At 39.9% G+C, this 14,377-nt stretch overlaps 1 protein-coding gene across 1 annotated transcript in view; it reads left to right on the plus strand.

Moving 5' to 3' along the window:
* LOC136874458 (uncharacterized) overlaps positions 1 to 14,377 on the plus strand; it is a 296,911-nt gene that overhangs the window by 112,444 nt on the left and 170,090 nt on the right. The window contains exons 11-12 of the mRNA XM_067148087.2: positions 1,839 to 3,476; positions 3,558 to 3,790. Of these exons, the coding sequence (XP_067004188.2) occupies positions 1,839 to 3,476; positions 3,558 to 3,790 (1,871 nt within the window). The remainder of the gene's footprint in view (positions 1 to 1,838; positions 3,477 to 3,557; positions 3,791 to 14,377) is intronic.

Raw genomic sequence — 14,377 nt, forward strand, 5'->3', positions numbered from 1 at the left:
CAGCTGTTAACACTTTAATTGCAAGTGGAGAAAAAGGTGTTTCTAAAATCAGCAGCTCATGTCCACTTCTACAGAAATTGCCTGCCTGAAGCTGCTGTTCCACCGAAAACTGTCCTAACTAGGTGGGGAACATGGTAATCTGCAGTTTCATTTTATCAGGAGAATTTTCCTCAAGTAGAAGAAGTCATTACAAAACTTGAAGATGATAGTGCATGTGAACGTGAAGCAAAAGTGGTAACTTATTTGAAAGTGATTCTGTCTTATTAAGATGTGAATTTTATCCATACGCATTTTTCTTCACTTCAGAGAACCATTGAGAGCTTAGAATCTACTGGTGCACTGACTCACTTGAACTTGTTCAGAAAGCAACTTCTTCAATGAATTACATTCCAGGTGAAACTGGAAAGAAAATTAAATGCAAGTTAGAGAAGGTGATAAAATCGAACCCATGTCTAAAGAAGATTCAAACAATTAGTCAGTACTTGAGTGGAATCAGGGTGTCTTTGCCAGGTGAATGTTCGGAACCTTCAGTGCCAGGGTACAAATTTTGTCCATCACTTCAGTTGATGTAGAAAGGTCATTCTCGGCCTATAAACTTATTTTGACAGACAATAGACGTAATTTGTCTCCAGAAAACATTGGAAAACTTGCAGTTGTCTATTGTGATGCTTCTTTCTGCAGTGAAAGATACATTTATAAAGTGAGTGAATAAAATTAGCTTATTCTTCATATTTTTGAATTTTGAATGCATATTTTCTACATTTTAGTGCATAATTGCATGCATATTTTAATCGTTTTTAGTGTATCCAGTCCCTAGTCATATGTAATAACTAAGAAATCTGTTTGAAAAATTAAATCCCAAAGGGATAAAAATAATGAGGTAAAAGCATGAGAAATATACAAAGTTTTGGAGCAATAGGTCACGGGCGGCTGTCATAGTTAATTTTTATCCTGCTTGGCAGTATGTTTAGGTTGCAGTCTTGTATAGTAGTTATGATGCTATAGACACTTCATCATTGTGTTTTTCTGGACATCCTATGGAATAAAATAATTTTCTTTTCTTATTTCCCATATTTGAAAGAAAAACTACATTTTCACTAACAAAAAACTCTCTGTGGAAATAACAAGGTAATTCTGCTAGTGGCAATAGTAAACTTGATGGTAGAGTTTCAAGCAGGATGAGTAATTACAGTTTTTATATGGTATATATTGAGATGTTCCTCATATACTTAAAAATTCTCTGTTTATACCAAAATAACCTTTAAGTTTTTCAGTCTGTCAAACACAAGATACAAATTTGTAAAACTCTAGTGCATACCTGGAAAAAAATACACATTTATACAACACTAGTACATACCTGCCTTTCTCCAGTATCTTATCGTATCTTATGCTCGACAGACTGAAACACTTAAAAGTTATTTTAACTAAATCGACACTGAGAAACATTGTTTCCATCTGAATAAACTGCTCATACCAGTTTTTCTTGCTAGTTTTGATTGGTGATTGTTGTTTGAAGATGTCAGTCATCAAGATCATCAGCCTCACTTGTTGTTTTTCTTATCTCCAGTCTCTTTGTCTGGTTTGTAAATGTCCTTCTTCCCCCCCACCCCCTCCAGTACTCACTCCCTATCACCCCTTAGTCACTATCTCCTTCAGTTCTTACCATCCATACTCAGACTTCTGAATTTCATTTGCCGGTATCATCAGTCCATTTGTTATTCTTTCCTTTCGTTGATACTAAATTGCTCACAAAATCTATTTGCCTGCTTTTTATATTGAATCTTTCTATTGTATAATTTATCCTCAGTTACCTACAATTTCTTCTTAATTTCTTACAGTGGCTTCCTTCGTATGGACACATCTGACCAACATGCAAGAGACATCAAGCCGGTGGAAACAAGGAATTAAAGCTCTAATCTCAAACAATTTCTTAAAAAATAAATTTAACACAGATGTTCGTAAGTTCTCACGTAATTATGAAGCTTCAACATATTTTGATTCAATCAATGCTGGTGCTGCAATAGAAAGTAATGTCATTTTTACTCCTCAGTCTTACTTACCAAGATCAGCCATGCTCAATCTCACCCTTGATCTCTTCGGTGAATCATTCAACGTGTTTGAGGTTGGAGGTAGAGCAGAAGGCTTTGAACAGTCTATTGAAAATATATTTGGTCCAGGAGGGTATTTTCCTGATGAAACAGTCAAGAAATTCTTAAATAACTACAGAGAAAAAAATGATAATGGATTGGATACTAGCATTGACAAGTTGTCAACAGCTTTTGATGCCAAGGGGAAAGTGAAACAGGAACCAGAGGGTTCGTTATATGCACGTATATTTGGAAATGAGCTTGTATACTCCAGATTCAAAGGCCTTGAGGAACTTCTGGGTCAAAATGATAATAGCTCTTACAAGGATTATCTAATAAAGCTAGCACTTGGCAAGGGAACAGAATACATGAAGTCCTTTTCCCTTCTTGATGCATCTTATGTCATACCTACAGCTGCTGGCCTTCCTCTAGAGTTTGCAGTCAATGGTACAGCTACTGTTGGCTTGAAATATAGTGGTGTTATGAATGTAAAAGATGTAGTCAAGGGTTCCATTTCCCTCAGTGGTGAATTAATACCAAGTGCTGCAGTTGAAATTACAGGCACAATGTCAGTGAGAGCTTTCACAGTCAAGACAGGGATCAGTAGTGTCAACAGATTGAACACTAACACCTACCTTGGAGGTACAGTAAAGATTGTGCAAGGCAAAATAGCAGACATAAAAATTGATGTTCCTCGAGAAAAGATGCAAATTTTGGATGTTTCGACAAAACTCTTCATGTTACACAGAGAAGTTCAGCATGAGATGAAAGGAATTTTAGAAGATCGAGAAGAGCATCAAGGTTGTTCTCCAGATTTCATCTCAGATATCCTTGGATTGAAACTCTGTGGTGAACTGGCATATCCTAATGCATCACAGGCTCTGGATGCTCCCTACTTTCCCCTCACAGGACCATTCTCATTACGCCTTACATTGTTTAAGACAGATAATTTCAGCATGTACGACTTTGGATATAAATTCAATCCAGATCCCAAAGTGAGTTCTGTAAGCATCAATTTTGACACAGTTGGATCACAGATTGATCGTAAAATTCAATTCCTTGGTGTTTATGACAGAAAGAAAGCCTCTTTGAATGTAAATCTTCGAACACCTTTTCTTAAACTAGCAGCTAATGGTATGCTAACTGTCAACTCTAATGTCAAACGAATTGATGGGGCTCTATCTTTAGACAATGTTAATTTCTTTGAAATCCATGCTGGCTATGAAACAGCTCTGAAGAACAATGTTGGCTTTTATGAACCATTCTTTACACTGGTTTACAAAGACGTATCATTTTTAGACCTTGGTGGAAAAGTTCACTACATTCAGGGAGTGAAATATAGTGCTGATTTGAAGCTGAAGAGCCAGTACAATCCAATCTTTATCAAAGGTAAATACTCTTTCAGTAAATTCATTTACTTCCTGATGGAAGCCTTCTTCCTGCAATATTAAAAAAGTATTTTCATTACAGGTGACTTAAAACTGCAAAATCAGGGGTATATTTTCCGCGCAAACCTGAATTCGTCTTTCATAAATGGTCATTTGGAAGGTGCTGTCCGTAAAGTGTCAGACTACATAAGCAGTCATGCAAAACTTCACTATTCTATTGATCAAGCCAAAGAACAGTCGATAGAAATTTCCAACAAAATGCTCTTGAGCACTAAAGGAGATGCTGAACTGAAGAGTATACAGTCTTCAGTAATGGTTAGTAGTTTTTATTTATAATGTTAATTGTAACCACGATGTGTAGAATTTTAGGGAATACAAAAATATATACTCAAATAAGATTAATTAAATTTGTACCCAAATAGAGAAAAGTTGTCTCTTGATAAGAGCATAAGAGCTTATGAAGCCATTAGTGTTGCTCAACAACCTTGAATTCTATTCTTTCCTTATAGCTTACGTGGTAGAATAATGATGTGAATAACAAATTTAAAATTCAAATGCTCCAAGCATCAACATTTAACGCATATCGTCATTGCCGGGACGAAACCTCCTATGTGATAATATTTTTGGAGATATACTGACCCGCAGGATATACATTACGAAGAGCGAGAATGCCTTGACAATATTCGCACAATATTGCACCGTAGATGACAGAACCTTAACGACCAAAGTTCTAAGCTAAAATATTTCACATAGGAGGTTTTGTCCTGGCAGCGATGATATATTGTGTAACATACTACAGTATCTGTATCATCTTACTCCTATTTTTCTAGATATTTCTCATCTTTGCCTAGTAAAAAAAATCCTTCATCACACCAACTCCATGTTCTCTTGATATTCACCATTTTTATATTTTCTATATGGAAATCTAATCTTTATCATTGCCTGTACAACAAAATTATAATCCATTTATGCAATACTCCCAGACTTTCATAAAAAATAAATATAAATCTCAGATGATATGGCATTGAAATGAATTCTCACATTTGAAAGTGAGATGTTTGGAACAGCAATGGCATATGCACTAACTAAATCATTTCTTTTTCTTGCTATGGATTTATTGAAACCTTCTCTATCTCCATACAAAATATCATTGACAAATACATTTTCTAAGTGGGTGAAAATCTCATTCAAATAAATACATGGATTCCTCAAGAGAATGTTGTCCAGAACTTTCAGAATAGCAATGACGTATGTGCCAACTCAACAAACTTTTGCATTTATGTCTCAACATGGTGTATGCAATTTGTTGTTTCAATCTCCAAAGCTCTTTACAATAAACCTTCATAATGTTTTTAATATGTAAATTAATTATGATAGGAAAACAATACTTTTGTTTTCATCAGTTACAACTCAACCTAGATCCATTTTAGATAACATTTCTTTGAACAAACCTAATCACTGCTCTGACAATGAAAATAAGGAATTCCAAGAGGGATGGATATTTACTCTTTGACCCATACCCTTTTTTATCAGCCTGCAAAGTGATCGCCTCTTTCTGACCTGTTTGAAATAAATTAACAAAATGGCTTCTATGATAGTGAAAATAACAAGAAGGAATATTATTTTATTCTTTGACCCATCTCATTATTATTATTATTATTGTTATTATTATTGTCTGCCTCGGTGTAGTGATTATCTACCACCCCTGGAGGTCCGGGTTCAATTCCCGGCTCTACCACGAAATTTGAAAAGTGATACGAGGTCTAGAACGGGATCCATTCAGCCTCGGGAGGTCAAATGAGTAGAGGGGGTTCGATTCCCACCTCAGCCATCTTGGAAATGGTTTTCCATGGTTTCCCACTTCTCCTCCAGGCAAATGCCAGGATGGTACCTAACTTAAGACCACAGCTACTCCTTCCTTCCTCTTCCTTGTCTATCCCTTCTGATCTTCCCATCCCCTACAAGGCCCCTGTTCAGTATAGCAGGTGAGGCCGCCTGGACAAGGTACTGATCCTCCTCTCTTTTTGTATCCCCCAACCCCAAGTCTCATGCTCCAGGACACTGCCCTTGAGGCACAGAGTCCGAGGGAAAAACCAACCCTGGAGAGTAAACAGATTAAGAAAGAAAGAATATTATTATTATTATTATTATTATTATTATTATTATTATTATTATTATTATTATTATTATTATTATTATTATTATTATTATTATTATTATTATTATTATTATTATTGTTGTTGTTACGGAGATTTCCGTGGTAGTTAGAGGTGAAAGAAGGTGCGGGGGTGAACGGGCCTCAAAATACGAAATTAAAGTTAAGATAAAATTTAACAAGGTTATATTTTCTTTTCAAAATTAAGAAATAACAAGCATGGCAGGTACAGAGTAGCAAAGCCACTATTCGAGAATGTACAATTACAGAGTTACAGGATGGGCTCCGAGAGCCAAACCCACAATACATGAACAATTAGCCCAATCCTACGATATACAGAAATTCAACAAAGGGGCAGAAGACCCCAATCATGCCCAGAAGCACTTGCTCCCAATTACACAGTAAAGCCTCCTCGAGGCATACAACACTCAATTTTCGAGAAAGAGCCACTCGCTCTCAACATTAAGCCTATTAAAGGCCACACCAAACTCCACCTTCAAGTTGTCCTCTAAGGACATAGACACAGGGGTAAAATACTCAACCTACTGAGGTCTATTAAGTGAGAAAAAGGTTAATTACATGACCTCTAAAATAACCATTTGAGAGGAGGCGATCTGCACTCCTAATACACTTGTTTAAAAACCTAATCTGGCACTAGGCCGCTAAAGCAAGGGCTAATCCCATACTAAAGAGGTGACTTAAGAAAGAAACAATTTACATTACTGTTACGGAAGAATCGGTTGAGAAAAATAAGTTCACCTCAGAACAATATGAGTGGGAGCTCGAGAGGGTTAAGCACTCTCTATCCCAATATGTAGTTTAAAAGATAGAATAAATACAAGGTGTCTTTACATTTTAGGGAAAGTTACATGGTGGAAACGCTTCGGACCCGCCCCGAGAGTTAAACTGCTGAGCTAGCAAGAAAAGAAGTTATTAAACGGCCATTACCTTGTTGTTGAACTGCTGCCCGAAGAAAGAGGCGCTACCCGCCCCCTGCTATGTACTTTACACACTGAAAGATGGTAGAGAAGTGGCGCAGAGACCCTAAAATCAGCAGTTTATATACTCTCGCGGAAAGTTCGAGGCGTTTCAGGAAAGAAAACACCCGCCCACAATCATTTATTGGTTAGGTTTAAGCAGCATATCCAATTTGAAGAAGAAACACCTTATTGGTCGTAAATTAATTAAAGAAATTCGGGATTGGCTAAATTCAAAACAAGGGGAAAGAAAGGGGAATACAGCCAACTTAAACAAATACCAGAAAGAAATTTAACAAGAAACAAACTTTTGAAATAAAAATTTCTCCAAAAAAAACCAGTTCTTTCACCTTGCACTTGTAGTTTTTCAGTAGTGTCCTCTAGAAGAGAAAGTTCACACTTCTTACTATAAGCAAAACAAAAATACGTCGAAAACGACCCAGTTCAGAAAATTCAAAATTTCCAAGTAGTGACATCTTCTGAGAAACTTGAAAATTAACACCATAAATAAAGTTCAGGCTTTCTCCAGTAGGGGAGTTTCAACTGGCGCAAAATTTGAATTAGCGGCGTGGAGGTGTACCGCCCGGTACAGACCTCCCCCCCCAAAAGTTCCTCCAAGGGGTAACACAGAGGAACATAAACTTTGTTTCGAAATAAGTTCCAAGTTATGATCTTGATATAGACATTAATTGCAGAAGCATTTATAAAATTTACTAAATTTGGTTTGATCCAATTTCAAAATTCTTGTAGTAACTGTTGAAGTAATGTCTTTATGTTTGTAGAAGTTGAATTCAGAAGGAAAATTTTAGTTTTTTTAAGGTTGATGAAAAATTTACTAAGTCCACCAGATATTGCAGGAAATCCAAACAAAGGTAGTAATGTTGAACTGGAATGTCCATGTAGGTGATTAAATATTTTCAAGGTTGATTAAGTTGGATGGCCAGACCGGCCACTGCAGCTTGTGTCCAGAGGAGGCCGCTCGGACCCCTCAAGTACCCTGAGATAACGCTCGCCCGCACCATGGGAGGAGTAGTGGTGTTGAAGCACGCCGCGCCTGCGGCGAACATATACAGGCTGCGGGCAAGTAGCAGGTCGTGCGCCGCACATCAGCCTTGGCCGGGAGGAGGGCTCCGGCTCGCCGTACACTGGTCGACCTCGCTGGAGGAGAGGGGCCCTTCCTCTATTCCAGTAGCGGTACGGTGCCGCGCGGCTGCGGGGGCACTGAAACATTAAAGCTCGGCGGCAGAATTTCTGTTGGACCAGAATGATTTTAGGGTACATTCATTAGTGGTGAGGTTGAGGGGCCAGCGGCGTGGAGAAATTCATTTCATGTACAAGCCACTGTATTTAGTGGAGCAGGAGACGGGAGCGTGGTAATGGCTGTGGCAACGACAGGATGGCAGTTTAATGGTTCGGGGAAGGTTTTACAAAAATGCTTACATATAAAACAAAATATTATAGAAGGGGCAGAATGCCTTAAAAGGGAAAACTCAAAAAAAAAAGTATAACCTTCATATTCCTCTCAAGATTATATGAAGCAAGTTAGCACAGAAATTATACAGGTTTCACCTGCGACAGGTGAACCCTAAATATCCTCTCGGTGGCTGGATTACTTAATAACAATGTAACCGGCGTAAGGAAATCGAGGATGACACACGGCCCATGAAATCTGGGGGCAAGCTTGCCCGCGGGAACAAAATTCTTGACCATCACCTGGTCGCCTACCTTCAAATTGGTGGGTCTCCGTCCACGATCATATCTTTCCCTGACCTTTTCATGAGACACCTTAAGGTTGGCTTTAGCCTTCTTCCAAAGATCTTTAATGTTGTCTGGGTCTATTGTCTCCGGTAGAATGTCACTCAGAGACCAGAGGTTAAAGAGCGGTGTGTTGGGAACAAACTTGAACATCAAAGACGCTGGAGTAAATTTATGTGATTCATGAACCGCCGAATTCAAAGCAAAAGCTAACCAATGCAGGGACGTGTCCCACCTGGAATGATCGTCATGATGATAGGCAATAAGCGCGGACCTGAGATTACGATTAACCCGTTCAGCCAAAGATGGTTGAGGGTAATAAGCAGACGTCGTCACATGAGAGATGGACAGGTCAAAACAGAATTTACGAAAAAGATTTGATGTGAAAGCCTTAGCATTATCAGACACAATATATTGACACGGACCAAAAGAAGCAAAGATAGAATTTAGACAAGTAATGGTGGACTGAGCGGTAGCCAGCTTAGTCGGAAATAACCAGGAAAATCTTGTAAAACCATCTACACATACAAGGATGAACTTGTTGGCATTTCCCTTTGACTGGGGGAAGGGTCCTACGTAATCAATATACAGGCGTTCCATGGGGCGCGAAGCCTGATGCGAAGACAAAAGGCCTACCTTGGTGGACATGGTGGGTTTACTAAGCAAACAAGATTTACAAGCTTTTACTAGTTCACGGATTTCACCGTCCATACCCTTCCAGATGAACCTTTCACGAATCTTTTCACGAGTTTTAAAGATTCCAAGATGCCCCCCTAATGGGGTCTCATGATAGTACTTGAAGATCATAGGCACAAGAACAGCTGGAACGACAACCTTCATCATCTTATCATGCCTCGAAGGGCAACATAGAACACCATTCCTCAGTACATAAGGGACAACATGTTCCCCAGAAGAAAGGGTTTCCATTATCGGAGCCAGCGTCGGATCTTCACGTTGGTATTTCTTGATATCCCTAAAGAGCATGGGAGCATCTGTTAAGATGGCATTAACATCAGATAGTATGGACTCGGGAGGTGATGAACTGTCGACCAGTTCATGGGACTCGACGTTGTTGGAAAACATACGGCTGAGTCCATCGGCAACAACATTTTTGGTCCCTCTGATATGCCTGACATCGAATTGGAAGGCAGAAATACGGATGGCCCAACGGGCTATACGACCAGTACGACGCGGCCTACCTAAGACCCAGCTTAAGGCTTGATTATCTGTCTCCAGGTCGAATTTGACATGTTCCAGATAGAGACGGAACTTTTCTAAGGCAAATAAGACTGCCAAACCTTCGAGCTCATAGATGGAATACTTGGCTTCTTGAGCCGATAGAGTCCTAGATGCAAAGGCGATGGGTCGCCTCCCTAGTTCAGTCTCTTGAAGAAGGACTGCAGCTACTGCTGACGACGACGCGTCAGTTTGGACGATGAATTTCTTTGAGAAATCAGGCATAGCAAGGACAGGGGCATTACAGAGAGCTAATTTAAGATCTTCAAAAGCGGCTTGTTGAGAAGGTCCCCACTCGAATTTGATGCCTTTCCTACGAAGAAGGTTCAAGTGCGCCGCTCTATTAGCGAAGTTAGGAATAAACTTCCTGAAGAAATTCACCATACCAATGAACCTGGCAATACCTTTAATGTCCTTGGGAGGTTTAAAATCACGGATGGCCTGTGTTCTAGAATGATCGACGGCAACACCATCAGGTAACACAATATGCCCTAGGAATGACATAGAGGGCTTAGCAAAGGCAACCTTGGACAACTTGACAGTTAACCCCGCCTTACGAAGGCGATTGAGAACTTCTCGCAGATGATCTAGATGTTCTTCAAAGGTCTCCGAAAATACGACGACATCATCCAAGTAGTGATACAAGTACTCAAATTTGATGTCGGAGAAGACCCTATCTAGCAGCCTAGTGAGTACAGCTGCTCCCGTGGGGAGCCCGAAAGGCACGCGGTTGTATTCGTATAAATTCCAATCCGTGGCAAACGCTGTAAGATGTTTAAACTCTTCGGCAAGGGGAATTTGATTATAGGCCTGATTCAAGTCCAAGATAGTAAAGAACTTGGCCTTACGAAACCATGAAAAACAAGAATGAAGGTCCGGAAGGGGCACAGATTGTAACACCACCTTCTGATTGAGAGCCCTATAATCAATGACAGGCCTGAAGCCCCCTTGGGGTTTCGGGACTAGAAAAATAGGCGAAGAATACGCCGACTTAGAGGGCCTAATAATACCATCCTTCAACATCTGATCGATGATTTCTTTCAGAGCCTTCATTTTAGGTGGAGATAGCCTATATGGCGGAAAACGGACAGGAATCGAATCCGTGACCTCAATTTTGTATTCAATAAGGTCAGTAACACCAAGAGTATCAGAGAACACCTCTGGAAACGACTGACACAACTTACGAATACTATCAGCCTGCTCCTCAGGTAGATGTCTAAGGTCTAACAACATCTCATCCTGGGTAGGCGAAATAGATGAACATGATGCAGAATTACATTTTAACAAGGGGATTTTACAATTGGGAGCAAATTTGAATGTGCACGACTTACTCTGAAGATCGAGCACAAGACCAGTGTGAGAAATGAAGTCCGCTCCCAATATGATGGGGCAAGACAAGTGCTTAGCCACAAACATTTTGATTTTCCATGTAAATTTAAAAATACGAATTTTGACCTGTAAAGAACCTAGAATTTCTAATGGAGATGAATTAGCCGAAACATATTGGATCGAAGAGGAACAATAGTCAGGAAGTTTACAAACAGATTTCAATTTTGCATACCATTCAGCCGAAATAATAGAACAAACACTGCCTGAATCTAATAGAGCTGTTATAGGCTCATTATTTAACTCAATTTTGAGAAAGGGGACCGGTGCGGGGGTATCCGCTGCAATCCTAAGACACTCTTTGGGGCATTCAAAAGATGGATTTGCAGATTGAACGTTCCCTGAATTTTCGATCTGTTTACCAGGGGCTGAGCCTCGGAAAGATGGATTAGTCGACTCAGCCGAAGCCACTAGTCACTTTTTATTATTGGCATTGGTGGAATTTGCACCAGAGGTTGAGCAGGAGGGGGTGCTATTTGAATTTGGGCAATTCTTGGCGATATGTGAGAAAGCCCCACATTTAAAACAGCCTTGTGATGAACCAGCTCCATTATTTGCCCTACTAGTTTTGACCAATGGGCATTTATTGCGAAGATGGTCAGGCGACCCGCAAGCATAACATTTACGGGGTGTGACTGGTCGGCGAGGTGGAGGCCGAGTATTACTAAACGAAGGAGGGGGTTCTTTCGCGACACGCAAGGAATCGGCGTATCTAACTCCTTCCGCTGAGACGGCCAATGCTTCAAGTTCAGAGAAAGTTTGCGGGCACGCCGCGAAACACAAATATGACCTATAGGATGGTGAAATGCCTTCCACAATAGCTTGTACAATCTGATCCTCAGGGAAGTGAAGCGCAAACACCCTAGTATAGAACTTAATGTCTTGTATGAAATCAGCCAGATTTTCGTCCAATCTCTATACTCGATAATAGTACTTCTGAATAAGGGAGGACCTTGCCCTAGCCGGGATGAAGTTAGCTAGCAAGTGGGCATAGAAGTCTTCAATCGATGATTGCTCGGCAATGGCTCTAACTATTTTGTCTGAGAGAATCCCTATTGCATAAGGATAAATTATCTGTAAAATTTGACACGGAGAAAGAGAAAAAACAAGGGCATGATCTTGAAATTCAACCAAAAACCTTAAGAATGAAATAACTTCACTGGTGGTATTAACAGAAAACTTAGAGATACCTCTGAGCAACATTGCTAATGGATGAGGCAAGCTGCTGAACCCAGGTGACATAGTAGGTAAAGGTTTCAGTGGCAAAGAAGTTAGTTCAGAACGTACATTATTCAACGACGTACGGCGTTCAGACTCGTTGTCCAATGGGGCAGAGATAGTTTGAGCTCCAACGGTTTTCCTATTGACTTCTCCCTTAGGAGGCTCTTCCTCGCTACCTACATTCACCGTAGCGGGTTGATCAGTTTTGGGAGGAACTTCCCCAGTTAACAATTGAGTGACCTTACTAGATAATTCAGAAATATTTTCAAGCACCGTACTAGCTTCCTTCCTCTGAACGTCATTCAACTTTAGAGACAACAGATCGTTAACTCTATTTGAAAAATGAAATAGCCTGGCTTGCACACGCTTAATTTGATTAGGAGAAGGATCATTTTTGTCAAAAAAAACTAACTACAGATGCTAGCCCGGTAATATTCTCGATGATCGTGGAAAGAGAGTCGTCAATTTCTTTCTCTCCCAAAGTGGGGATGGAAATGGGCAAATCAAGGGACTCTCTAAGCTTGTTTGTGTCTACTGCAACCGTGCCTCCAGATTGCACATTTCTGATAGTTAACTCATAGATCAACTCCTCCTTGCGCAAATAGTTAAGATGGAGAACATCGCGAGGGCCGGGCATGATGACAGAACAATTTTGAAACAGGACAAATCAAAAATTCCAGCAACTGAGAAAACTGTTAGAGTTCGGATCAAAGCAATGTTTAGTCGTCAAAAGGGGCTAAATTGAGACCCATTCAACCACGCTCTGCTACCACTTGTTACGGAGATTTCCGTGGTAGTTAGAGGTGAAAGAAGGTGCGGGGGTGAACGGGCCTCAAAATACGAAATTAAAGTTAAGATAAAATTTAACAAGGTTATATTTTCTTTTCAAAATTAAGAAATAACAAGCATGGCAGGTACAGAGTAGCAAAGCCACTATTCGAGAATGTACAATTACAGAGTTACAGGATGGGCTCCGAGAGCCAAACCCACAATACATGAACAATTAGCCCAATCCTACGATATACAGAAATTCAACAAAGGGGCAGAAGACCCCAATCATGCCCAGAAGCACTTGCTCCCAATTACACAGTAAAGCCTCCTCGAGGCATACAACACTCAATTTTCGAGAAAGAGCCACTCGCTCTCAACATTAAGCCTATTAAAGGCCACACCAAACTCCACCTTCAAGTTGTCCTCTAAGGACATAGACACAGGGGTAAAATACCCAACCTACTGAGGTCTATTAAGTGAGAAAAAGGTTAATTACATGACCTCTAAAATAACCATTTGAGAGGAGGCGATCTGCACTCCTAATACACTTGTTTAAAAACCTAATCTGGCACTAGGCCGCTAAAGCAAGGGCTAATCCCATACTAAAGAGGTGACTTAAGAAAGAAACAATTTACATTACTGTTACGGAAGAATCGGTTGAGAAAAATAAGTTCACCTCAGAACAATATGAGTGGGAGCTCGAGAGGGTTAAGCACTCTCTATCCCAATATGTAGTTTAAAAGATAGAATAAATACAAGGTGTCTTTACATTTTAGGGAAAGTTACATGGTGGAAACGCTTCGGACCCGCCCCGAGAGTTAAACTGCTGAGCTAGCAAGAAAAGAAGTTATTAAACGGCCATTACCTTGTTGTTGAACTGCTGCCCGAAGAAAGAGGCGCTACCCGTCCCCTGCTATGTACTTTACACACTGAAAGATGGTAGAGAAGTGGCGCAGAGACCCTAAAATCAGCAGTTTATATACTCTCGCGGAAAGTTCGAGGCGTTTCAGGAAAGAAAACACCCGCCCACAATCATTTATTGGTTAGGTTTAAGCAGCATATCCAATTTGAAGAAGAAACACCTTATTGGTCGTAAATTAATTAAAGAAATTCGGGATTGGCTAAATTCAAAACAAGGGGAAAGAAAGGGGAATACAGCCAACTTAAACAAATACCAGAAAGAAATTTAACAAGAAACAAACTTTTGAAATAAAAATTTCTCCAAAAAAAAAACCAGTTCTTTCACCTTGCACTTGTAGTTTTTCAGTAGTGTCCTCTAGAAGAGAAAGTTCACACTTCTTACTATAAGCAAAACAAAAATACGTCGAAAACGACCCAGTTCAGAAAATTCAAAATTTCCAAGTAGTGACATCTTCTGAGAAACTTGAAAATTAACACCAT

This window comes from Anabrus simplex, chromosome 5 (assembly GCF_040414725.1).
Source record: "Anabrus simplex isolate iqAnaSimp1 chromosome 5, ASM4041472v1, whole genome shotgun sequence".
Classification (NCBI taxonomy): Eukaryota; Metazoa; Arthropoda; class Insecta; order Orthoptera; family Tettigoniidae; genus Anabrus; species Anabrus simplex.